Here is a 12,552-nt window from a genome sequence, read left to right as displayed (position 1 = left end):
AATAATGGTTTCTCTCTCTCTAGTAGATGGTTCTTCTTTTGCACAGTCTTTTCTTCCTTGTCACTCAGCAATTTGAAACTGGTAATAAAAACTTGGTATATTGGTTTGACCTTCAGGATTTTGTGAACAAACCTAAGTATTCTCTTAGGAAAATGTTTGAAATAGAACACTGTAAATTTTTTGTTGTCTCTTTTCATTTCTGGGTCTACTCTTAATAGATATTATGTATTAATCAATATATTGTCTTCTATAGCATTGTTATGCCATCTGCAAGAAGTCTGACAATATCCAATCCTGTGTAGTTTTTTAAAAAAAAAAAACAAACGCTGAATGACTCTTGGTAAATTCAAACCAACCTGATGTGTTTGCTGGCTTAGTGTATTGTGTCCTGTAACTGCAGCCTTGCTGATATTAACCAATTAACAATTTCCACACTGCTAACAATTTCCACACTTATTAGAGAGTTAAGGCATTTTGGAGGACATGTAGACAGCTTATTTTAGGCACCTCTGGCTACCTAAAATAGAGACTTAATTGTCTTACATAGTCAATAAGTGGAGGTTGCCTTTTCTGATGAGCCTTTCTAAACAATTTATGTACGTGCTCTGAGTTGTCTTTTTGAGAAATGGTATTCTTTTCAAAGCTAAAATAACTGTCTAAAATAGAGTATCAGAATATTCCTTCTTCCTATTAAACTACATGTCTGAATCCAGACAGAGAATGGGAGAGAGACTTTCTGGCATACTTCAGTTTTGTGGAGTTAAAAAAAAAAATAATTGAACAGCCAAACCACCAGATCAGTATTTTATTTCTTCCACCTGAAACACTGTTGCCATTACCTGCTGCACTGTGATAATAAAATAGGCTAAGAACTTCAGAGAAGTATTTTTGTGCCAAATGTCAACAACTGTGTATATCTTTTTTTACCCTGTGACTGCCACTTAGCAACATAATGTGCAGGAAGTATAAATGTTGTTCTTTCCCTTTCTGTCTCCCAAATGTAAGGGAGGGTTCAGGAAAAACACGTCATTCACAGTTGTTTTGTTTCCTGGAAATTTTTCCAGTCTGACCAAAAAAAAACCCCCCAAAAAGACAATATAAATAAATTCTTTTTCCTTGCATTCATGTGATTTTGATGATGCATGTAAATCACTCCGTGAAATCTCCATTTAAGTTGGCAAAACTCTGCTGGTCATAAATAAGAGTTGTTAGAAGGCTGTCATGTGGGTTGTGTTAGGATGTCTGATCTCTTATGCTGGAAGCGAGGAGAATTTTATTCATAATAATTTCACTTTCTGAAAAAAGAGCACACTCTGGCCTGTTTTTCTGGCTTAAAAATTAATTGCAGATCGTGACTTGGAAGCTGCTGGTTTTTTCTGGTCTCTGCCAAACTGAGTTATGATAGCTGATTTTCATTAGGAAAATACTGGTGATCTGCCTAAGTGTTCCTTAATTTCTTCCTATTGAAGTTACTGAATGAAAAAGTTAAAATCTTAACTAACTTCACTGTAGTACCCAGTACTACAGTAACCCAACAATGGAAAAAACCAATAAATATTGCCATTTTTTTCTGAAATCCTGGCACCAAGTATCTCTTGTTGCTGTCATCTCTTTGCTGTTATCTAAAATCCGGTGAGTTTGCCACTCATTAATTTCAGGATGTTTTGGATTAGTTGAAGAACAGTATCTAGGCCCTTTGGGCTCAGTTTATTGACATAGGGACACTTCTTTGTTAAATGCATTTTCTAAAGTAATTCTGCTAAGCACACTTAGTGAAAGAATCAAGAATCTCAGGGTTATATTTACTGAGCTAAATGAAAAGGGGTTTTCAGAGCAGATAGAATTTAAATCCTTTGCCTACCATCTAAAAGTAGTGCCAATGTACTGTTTATTAGAAGAGAGCAATATTTTGTAAAATTACATCTTTAGCCTATTTTTCGTAACTCAACTGATGATATTTGAAGAGTCGTATAGATGCCAAAAAATTATGGTTTGGTTTAGCTGTGTTTAATATCAGAACCTGGTTAAGAGAAAACTGACTAGCAGACTGAACTGAAAAAATAATGGGAATTTTTTTTAATTGGATTAATTTGATTAAATTTATCAGTTCTATTTTGATTAATCCTCTGGGAGCTATGTTTCTACATGGTAGGCTGAGCAGATTGTAAAAGAGAGGCTGTCATAAAAAGTAGATTTTTAGGAGTCGGGGATCTTGGATTCTATTCTTGATTCTGTCACTGACTCACTGTGCAAGCCTCCTAAATTGCATGAGTCACTTAATGTCTCTGCCTCATTTACACTTCCTATAAAAGTGAGTATTACTTATATCATGCCCAGTGTTTGACAGTTCCCTTTGCATCTCCTTCCCCTGTGTCATGTTTAAGCCCTCAAAGTAATTTCCAGTAATGTACAAAATTTTATCCAATTTTGCCTAAACTGTCTATACAGTGTGGGTCTGTAGATGTGACTGTCCCCAGAAAAGAGGTTCAGTGAGAAATTTCATTGTTGATAGTTATCATTAAATAACAAACAATAAAATATTAAGAGTTTAATTCATTTAATACCTTCATTCATCTACACCTAAATCCTTCTTTACTATTTTTGATGCTTATATGCTGTCAAACTTATTTAAAGAATCCTTTAAATTCAGTCACAAAGATTTTCAGGAACTTCTAAACTGAGTAATGTATCTCCATTACTATTTCTTATTTCCCCAATTTGTGTCCTACTGTTTGTTACCCATCTGCTGCATCACATTTAAGAACCATAGGTTCTTAAAGACTGACTTTTTTTTAAAAAAAGCATTTTTATAGCCTACAGAAATTACAGATGGACAACACAATGCTGTATTGCATTTTGGGTCACCTGCTCGTACTATTATTTCTGATGATTCCAAGAGCTTCTCTGGTGGTATTTTATAGAAAACTTAAGGAATATAAACCTTCATTTTATTTTTTGCTAAACTTCATGCTGTTTGACATGGTAACTCAAAATACTTTGAAAAATTTCCTTTCCTTTAAATATTTTCAGTGTCTTTGAAGTGTTTGCAAGCTTTTCTATATCCCAAATACAAGAAGGAGTGGTACATGGAAAATTAAATTATTGAAAAACACTTCTGGAGAGCTTATGGCTGAATAAACTTCATTTGAGGAGAAGCTGAGATTTGTGTAGCATGGCTCAGCTGAAGAAAAACTGATAGTCAAGTAACACTTTGTTTTGTTTTTTTCTTGACTGGCAATTACTTGATCTTAGGACACCCAAGACCGCATAAATATTTAATTAGAAAGGCTGTGTGTGTGTGTGCATGCATTTTGTATCTAAAAATAGTTTTCTTTGAACAGGATTCAATCTTGACTTTGCCTGCTTCACTTTTAATGCGGAGCAGAACTCCACGTGGAAAAACTAATGTCCTTTTATTGGCCAGCTAGAATTCCCCTTGCTTGGCACTGCTTCTTTTCAACTCTTCACTACCATGTACTTCCACTTAGTCAGCAGCAATACATGTAAATTAGTTGTGGGCATTGAGGAATAAAGAACAGATGGTTTAGAAAATGCTTTTAAAATTAGGGTGTTTTTTTCTTTAAAAGTAGTTTTGAACTCTGCCTAATTTTTCAAACTTATTTTACTAATTATTTCCACTTACCCTTCCTTAATTCTAAGTTTAACAGAAAAATTGTGGAGTTAATATTTTTTTAAACCTGGTATCTAATATGCAAGATTTTGTTCCATAAGAATCTTTTTGTCTTTCTAACGGAAGAATTAACAGAAGAATATAGCATTGAATGAGATTGTAAAATCACATTCTGATACCACAAAAATAATGCTTCCATCAAATAGACAGAACAAAGTCTCCTCTACTAATCAAGAATGCCAACACACAATTATACATTAACAAGCTTTTGAGGAAAACAAGCATATGTTATCTTGTCTCTATCTTATGCTGGCTTTGAATTGGTCACCAAGAGGCATACTAACATGACAAGTGAGGCAAAAGTCTGAATTTACATACATACATCTTTGTAGAGTGTATGAGGTGCATGGTAGGTGCCAACCTGCTGCCTCTAGAAACTGGTATCCTTTCTTCCCAGAACAGGCACAAGAAAAGTAAAAGCTCATGCAAACTTTTTTATCCTTGGTAAGTATTGAGATCTGCTGACGTTTCTGAGGGTGATACCAGTCCATTAACCGCTGAGAGCTTCGATTTTGTACAGTGTGGAGAGCTGCCCTTGAGGAACTCTGCTGGATACCATCCGCTTGTACTGACATCGTAAGAACAGTCAGTAGATGGTGATGTATTCACTGCCCGCAGAGATGCAGTTTAGGCTTAAGGATAATGGCTGAGTTCCAAAGGGAAGCATCTCTAATGACATATGTCTCCTGCTAACCAAGCATTAAAAAATATAAAAATGAAAACAGTTAATCTGTGAAGAGATGATATGAAGCTGGTCTGCTCTTGGGTTTTCAAAAAATACCTGGAACTTACTTTAGAGTTTCAACTATGGTAGTAATAAAAGAATGATTGAGAAGATGGCTGATAACTCTAGTATACAGCACTTAAAAGGTAAATGTTTCCTAGTTTTAAAGTAGTACATGATGTTTTAAAGTAGTATATTAAGTTTTAAACTAATTCTTCTAAAAATGGCACCTAATATAATTGCTGGACTATTTTAGTTTCATAAATTTTGCATTAGCAGACAGAATATTTCATGTGTAGCTAACCAGTACAAATAAATGTTTTCTTACTGGTATCTCCCTTCAGTATGTTTTGTTACAATTGCTGATTGCTTGTCAACACAAATTTCTCCAGGTAAATTTTCGTTTTACTTATGTAACAACAGAGACAAAGCTGTTTTGAAAGATGAAAACAAATCATAATATGGCATCTGGAGACGGGGTAAGGAGTAGAATAGCAGCAATATTGACCAGTCACAATGGTGCCAGATACTGTTACTCAAATCTCTCTGATCTTATTCTGCCAGACATCTCACTTACCATTAGCAGCATGAGTTCTAATACCGGATACGTGCACAGATGTGTATAGTCATGGAGGTGTTGAGCAGTTTTCCAGTAGGCTGTACAGTTAAAATAGCATCTAGCAGTTCTGAAGGAACTAGGTATAGTTGAAATGTCACTATCATTTGATAAACAATATTTTAATTATCATGAGTAGTTACATGAAAGCAAGGTATTTGTGTGTCATATTATTGAATAATGTGGAATCAGCCAGCTAAGCTTGCTAGTAAGTATGCGGTGTTCACTGCATTGCTCTGCTTTCACTAAAACTGAGCTACTTTGTTTGCTGTATATGCCTGAGGTTTGCATGCCTTTGTGAGCCTTTCTGCTTCCACTGTGTTCACCTGAAGCTTTTATATCTCAGCTTTTTATCAATATTCAGATTTGTCATGCTTCACCCATCTTGTTCCAGATTATTAGCTCAGTGGTTGAGTAGACTAGCTGAGATGTGGCTTACACGTGCATTGTATGATGTTTGTTTTTGTACAACTTAAAAGTATGTTAAATTAAGAATGGTTTCTCATCTAGTAATGCCAGTGCAGCAGATCTTCAGCGAGTGGGAATTTGCCTGAGACTTTTACTGCTAACATTATTGGTTACATGGCTTATACCCATAGTAGACAACTTTTGCTTCAAAAAGTTGAAATTCCCAAGTGCATTTTGGCAGCGTTGGGAAGGGGAGTTGTAGGTTAGATAAACTCCTAGTATCAAGTTGTACCAAAAAAAAAAGTTTTTTGAAGGTTGGCAATTCTTACAATATGGGAAATGTTTTGCATGGTAAGGCTGTTGCATAAATTATGAAAAAACAGGTTTAAACAAGTATTGGCAATATCCGTGCATACAGTTGTTTTCTAAGATAATGGAATTTGTTGTTTGTTAATGAAATAATGCTTGTCTCTGAGTGCTTTTCAGTAGTATATTCAAATAGATTGGTTATATGATAGAGGTACGGCATACCTCAGGAAAACAAGAAATTTGCATAGAACCAAACTTGTAGTAGCAATGGATTTTAAAAGGATTGTGGGGTTTTGGAACATAATTTTTCAGTTTTTAGTAACAGGTGGGGTAAAACATTAAAAGCGTGTATGCATGCACTTATTAAATAAACCCGTGAAGAGCTTTTAAGTGCAGACACCATCTGTGGCTCAAAATACCTAAGCTCTAAACAGCTGGATTCCCGGAGAGTATTCCAGGAAAGTACTCCTAATTCATTCATTTTGCTCACTGCTGTTTGTTACTACTTAATACTAGGCTACATGGACTTCTGGTTTGAGGTGTCTATGTGTACAGAGTATCCTCCCTTTACATACGTAGTTTTTTCCCCGTGTGGAGGGATATAAAGGCTGAATTAGCTGTTCGTATTTTTGTAGGTTGCTATCATGCTGTGGCTATATGTGTTGATATCTGATGTTGCTCCAAAACACCAGGCAATGGAGGGTGATAACTTGGCCTGGTTCCCAGCAGTTACAAAGCTAGCTTTGCAAATCCCATCAACAAAATCTTGGACAACATCATCTCTTGATACATCTTCAGTGAAAGTCATTAGTTAAATATCACAGCCATTACACTTTAAATATCCTCAGTGTTCCCAGTTCTTCACAGGTCTGTGTAGGCCTGCTTATACTACATAAATGTCAAAAGATTTATCTTGGCTAGGTACTGTCCCAACATCTCTCACATCTGTGGCAACTTAACCTGGGGTTGCCTAGAATTACTCCTAAATAATGGGAGTGTAGGCCCACTGACTGTTACTTAATTATATAGTGGATTTGTCTTCATAATGAAAATCTATATTTCTGACCTATTTTGTAATGTAAAAATAACAAAGCTTGGAGAAGGATTTCTAGTCTAAATTCCAGTACTGTGTTCTTTTTTGTAATTGTAGCATATCTGGGAAAAAAGCAGGCCTTCCCCCCGCCCCAGAAAAACAAATGTTCTATTTTAACTCTTCAGTGTATGGTATTAATTCATGATGGGAAGCTATTTCTGGTTACACATATGATGATTTCCTTTAGCTAAACTTTAATTATTTTTTTTTCTTATGCATCCTTATTTGGTCTACTTTAATAAAGTTATAGTACTCTATATAAAATGGTGGTACCTGATACAGAGACTTCTAAACACCATGGCCATGTCTGTAATTATATCAGCTAATGGCAACCACCGGCTGTACACCAAGTAAAATGAATAAGAACAATCTAATTGTTAGATGCAACAGTGAGATGTGAAGAACTTCACAGTACTTTAGTAGGTCTCTTAAATTCTCTTTACTCATCAAAAAACTCAGTTGGCACATCATTGTTTTTGTTGGAGATTAGCATGTTTGTATTCATACGTCATATTTCAAACATTAAGAGAATAAAAAATTATGAGATACCATACTCTAACTTTCCCTTTTCCAATTTATCTGGTTCTTAACGAAACTTGTGCAAGTAGGTTTTTACAAATGTTCTTACTCATGGTAGTGCTTGTTGTCTGTTAACTGCTGGGTTTTTCAAAGTGTGCTGGAATGTGCACAAATAGCTCCTGTCTGTATTGAATTTTATCCCATTAGGTGTATGTCTATCTGTAGAAAGGTATGTTAGCCTCAGGATTAGCTTAGCTGTTTGTAAGCTTCCCCGTTACTAATCATTACCTCTGCTTTGCAGAATGTCTTCGAGTCCTGTAGGTTTACAGGTCTGTAGAGCTCTTGGATATTTTTGCCTTTTTATATTCACCTTTGCCAGTAAGCATGAATATTATTCTTTTTTTGAGAATATTCTGCTTGTTAGTATTTTTTTTCACTGAATAATTAAGTTCTACAGTTTGATTACTATATTACATGTTTGATTATTGCAGGCTATAGAATTTCCCCCTCTATGTTGTATAAATTTAATCCTTTTTGAAAGGGGTTTACTAAATTGCAAGTAGAAGAGCTATTGCTTTTGTAACTTTTTCCAAAAACTTTCTGCTGCTTTACTAATAATATTGTCACATTAGCAAAATCAGCTCAGGAAGTAATGACCGTCAGAATACCACCTGACTGGCCAGCCAAGAACTGAAAGAAATGCCTAAGGAAAAACTTGGGAATGTTGGTCGGTGTGTTACACTGGCAACTGGATTATCAAACTGATCATCATTTCATCAGGATTTTTTTTTGTCCTTTATACTTTTCAGTTGATTCATTAGATCCTTGAACTTAACTAAAAACCAAACAAACAAAACAAAAAAAATCCCTTGAAATTCTGTTTTGTCTTCAACAGTGCCCTTAAAGATAGTCGTTTCCCCCCAATGACGAGGGATGAGCTGCCACGGCTTTTCTGCTCAGTGTCTCTACTCACTAACTTTGAAGATGTATGTGACTACATGGACTGGGAGGTAAGGATTTCAAATATCTCTTAAGAAAATTACTTTGATACCATGAACATCTATAACAGAAGTCACACCAATGAAATTATCTGCATATATTTAATGTAGTTGTCACTGGTTTGCACTCTATATGCATAATTTTGTGCATAGATTCAAGATATCCTTTTGATAAAACTGTCATCACCTTAAAAGTCTGAGCCGTGAAAATGGAATAAAGTTGTATTCTTGCCCGCCAACTACAGAAACATGGTAGATCAGTCCATTGATTCTGGAAAGAGGATGTTCCAGTATGAACGTTAGTAGTCTGATGTATGCTTCTGAAGATAGGTACTGCAAAAAATTGCAATCTCAAAATAAGCTGTTTTATTTAGCTTGTGGGAGTGAGCCATTTATCTTTCCCAAAACTTTCTTTACTTTCAGAGTGAGTGGCCTGCACAGACCCCATAAAGCCCTTATATCATGAGGCCAAGTAAATCATTGCTCTTGTTTTTCTTTGCTACTTACGCATGGAGCTGAATGTATTTTAATTGTTAGGTTCTAGGAAACCTGCATGCATTCTCTTGGAACAGCAGCATAAAAGAGATTAAGAAGAAAATGCTGCTTTTAATTTTTTTTCTGGGAAGGTATACTGAAGGACGTGTTATTCTGTATTCTTCCCAAATTATTTGGTATTAGATACTTGCTAAAAACAAGTTAGTGGACTTAAGATGAACTTCTCATCTCAGTATGTTGTGTTGCGCTTTAAGTCTATATGTGAGTGGACATGAAAAAAACCATTTTGAAATTGTCATATATGATAGCAGACACGTTACAGTGCCAGAGAAACCACACAAGTTACAATATTTCTCTTTAATAATGACTTAGCCCTACAAAATATTTAGGATTTCTTAAGAGAAAAAGAGGCTTTCTGTTGTATTCACACATAACAAATGTATACTGAATAGAAATTTCATTTGTTGTTAAAATGGTAAAGAGGCCCTACTGTATCAGAATGGTGGTCTCCATCAGTAATCTCAGCATTATTAATTTTACAGTAGCTGAAAATGTATTAAAAATGCATTTCCTGTTCACCTTATAATGACAAGGGCTTCTTACCTTCTGATATATAATTCTGAGTGAGATGAATGTAAGTTTCCTTTGGGGTTTATCAACATTTTCACCATAATCAGAATTATTCATTTTTTATGTAATGTCAGTCCAAAAATAAATCTTAGCTGAAACTGTGTGTGCATTCTCAACAAGAAGCTTTTTTCAGAGAAGTAGTTTGTCTTGTCACTGAGCCATTAGAGTACTTCAAACAATGTTTTCAAGTAATCAAAACTGTAGTTAGGCTGTTAATACTAAACCACGCTAGAAGTCAGAATTCAAAACGGTGGAATTTTTCTATTTTACTAGGTTGACTTCTGGTAATAACCTTTGTGATGTTTTCAATTTAATTTCATTTATTAAAATTTATTAAAAATCAGACAATGAATCCACTAAGAAAATGTCACTTTAAAAGTGTGAAGTGCATAACGAGATAGCATTATGCTCTTTCCATGTGGTAGTCTATAAATATTATTAGACACTGTTTTATTCTCTCAATAATAAACATCTAAGATGACCAAAATATTAATCCTTAAAGAGAAGCTGAAACCAAAGCCTGAGTTCAAAAATCCACTCTCCCTTGGAAAGACTGGTTTTAACTTTGTTCTTTGGGAGACTTGTGATTCATAACTTCAATACTTGTATGAAACAAAGGAAGCTTTTACTTTCTATGTCCTTTCTGTATCATGTTGCAGAATCCTTGAGACTTCAACAACAGTGTAAAAAACCTTAATGCAGAACTCTTGCGCAGTTCTGACTGATTTTATGGACTCTCATGATTCTTCTTATTGGAAAACCCTGACTTAGGAGGGAAGAATGGAGGGATCAAAAATATAATTGTCGTTGTGTTATCCATTTACTTAGTTGCTCTCTCCTATTTCATTTAAGTTTTTTTAATGATAGATTTTTAAAACCTCTAGCAGATTCCTAGGAATTCTAAGAAATGATCCCAAAGTAGGTTCCATTATTTTTTTTTTCCTTCTTTCCTGTAAATTAAACATGTGTCTCAAGTGACTGTATCATATATAGTTGTGGATGATCCACAAGCTTTCCATGCAAAAGGAGAGGTGGGGGGGGTGGGGGGTGTATAAATATAAGAAAGATAAAATTTGTAATTGTTAGTTCTTAAAAGAATGATTCACTGCTGTTTGTGCCCCTGTCAGTGAGATAGCTTATGTCATTCATGTTTCTTTTAAGGGAACTGCAGTTATGCAATATTAATGGCAAAAAGACATTTCATGATGTCTAGAGTATAAAGAAAAGAGAGATTCTGCATATTTTGTCTCATAGAATGTTAATTTCCAGATCATCCTGAAAAACATCAGCCTGGTTAGGAGGCCTTACTTCTGTAGGTATGCTACTGATGATCTTGTGGGAGCCAGTTCAGCAGTTTGCTGACAGAGGTCACAATATTTCAAAATTGCTGATTTAGACAACCCACAGTGCACTGGTGGCTTAGAGACAAGATTATTTGAAGATAACGGTTCAGGATTGTCTCCTATATCCTGAAGCAGAATGATAGATCATCTTTTATCTTATTAATGAATTATTTTCCCAAGCTAAATAAATTACTATTTCAGTTGTAAAAAGCAATGTGGGATCCTTTTGCAGCAGAAACTTCACCCAAGTAAACAGGAGATATGAGCAAATTGACTGCTGTTAGTTCCCATATGATTTTTCAAATTGTTGCCATTTTCACCTTTTATAAAAAGTACAAACCTTTAAAGCACCACTTCAATGCCATGGTTCATGAGGATGCTTCCTAAAATATAATTTAGCGTTCTTACTTACGTGTGACTTTATATAATTACAGTGCACTTCAGTAGCTGAACAGATGTAGGGCTTTGAAATGAACACTGGGAGTGTATGAACTGTTTCTTCATTTGTGCTAGAGAGAAGCCATGAAATATTGCTGTGGTCCAGTTGCTGCTGGGGTGGAGTTTCACAACCTTTCCATCTCAAAGAAATAGGCAACATGAGAAACTCTAAGATAGGTTTCCTTATTTGATAGTACTCTTTTATTAAAGATCAGTTATCACAGGACTACTTGGGAGGCAAGTCATAAAGACCAATTATTTTTAATCATATTTGATATTGATAGCAGTCATTTCTTCCCCGCATAAACTCAGCTTTATCCATATTTCCATTCTCTTGGGCTCATCTTTTTACTCTGTTGTTCTACCAAGTCTTTTCTTTCCTGCATAAATCTGAATTCCTGCCTCAGGATGTCTCCAATTTTGCTGTTGATTCTTAATGCAGATATACTTGCATCTCATGTTGCACTGGGAACTATGTGTGTAGTTAACAACACCCCAAGAGAAGGCACACAGAAGAGTTTGAATAGATTGCTGTGACATATAATGGCTTTGGGTCCTTTAGAAAGAACTGTTTGATTCGTGAAACTCGTAAGTCTGCAATTTGGGCAAATAGGCCTGCACTCTGAAGATCCTGTGAGTGGATTCAGATCCCAGAAATGGCATACATGAGGTGTGATCATGTTGTAGGTCTTGCAATTCCAGCTTTGGTGCTACAGGCTCCTCCTCCGTGAGAGGGTATGACTGCAAGGTAGGTTACAATGGCAGATGATTTCAGGTATCCCCTGCATGCTTTTTTTTCTAGAAATACAGAGGAGAAAAGCAAAGTGCCTCTGCTCATTCCCTCTCTATTTCATTTTATAGCAAATGAACACCTCTTTATTTTCTCATTAAATTAATTAAGAATCTGTGGGGTGTTTTGCTAGAAGGTAAAGCTTGTCTTGCTAATTTAGATCCTCTCCCCATTTTTTTATTAAAAATCATAAAACGTTACGATTGTATGTAATTATAATAAGAAACTTTTTTGAAAACATTATTGTAATTCCAGTGGGGTAATAAATAACTAGAATTGACCAGCAGCTCTTCCTTAAAATACCGTGAAAGAGATCTTTGCCCTGAAGTTGCTGTTCTTCAGTAAAGTAAAATCTGCAGAATTGTACATGCTTGCTGTGTTAATACAAAAGGCCTTTAGCCTGTGTGCACTGGTTTAAATATTAGCCTAAATAGTTGTAGCCAATAATGTTGACTGAAAGGTGGCTTTTCATTGTTGACAAAGTTAGTACATTTAAGA

The 12,552-nt window shown here is 35.2% G+C and overlaps 1 protein-coding gene across 1 annotated transcript in view; it reads left to right on the top strand.

Annotated features, from left to right (window-relative positions):
• AMMECR1 (AMMECR nuclear protein 1) overlaps nt 1-12,552 on the top strand; it is a 109,623-nt gene that overhangs the window by 81,709 nt on the left and 15,362 nt on the right. The window contains exon 4 of the mRNA XM_074835313.1: nt 8,256-8,370. Coding sequence (XP_074691414.1) covers nt 8,256-8,370 — 115 coding nt within the window. The remainder of the gene's footprint in view (nt 1-8,255; nt 8,371-12,552) is intronic.

Source organism: Strix aluco, chromosome 10 (assembly GCF_031877795.1).
Source record: "Strix aluco isolate bStrAlu1 chromosome 10, bStrAlu1.hap1, whole genome shotgun sequence".
Taxonomy (NCBI): domain Eukaryota; kingdom Metazoa; phylum Chordata; class Aves; order Strigiformes; family Strigidae; genus Strix; species Strix aluco.
This window is presented reverse-complemented; position numbering and strand designations above follow the sequence as displayed.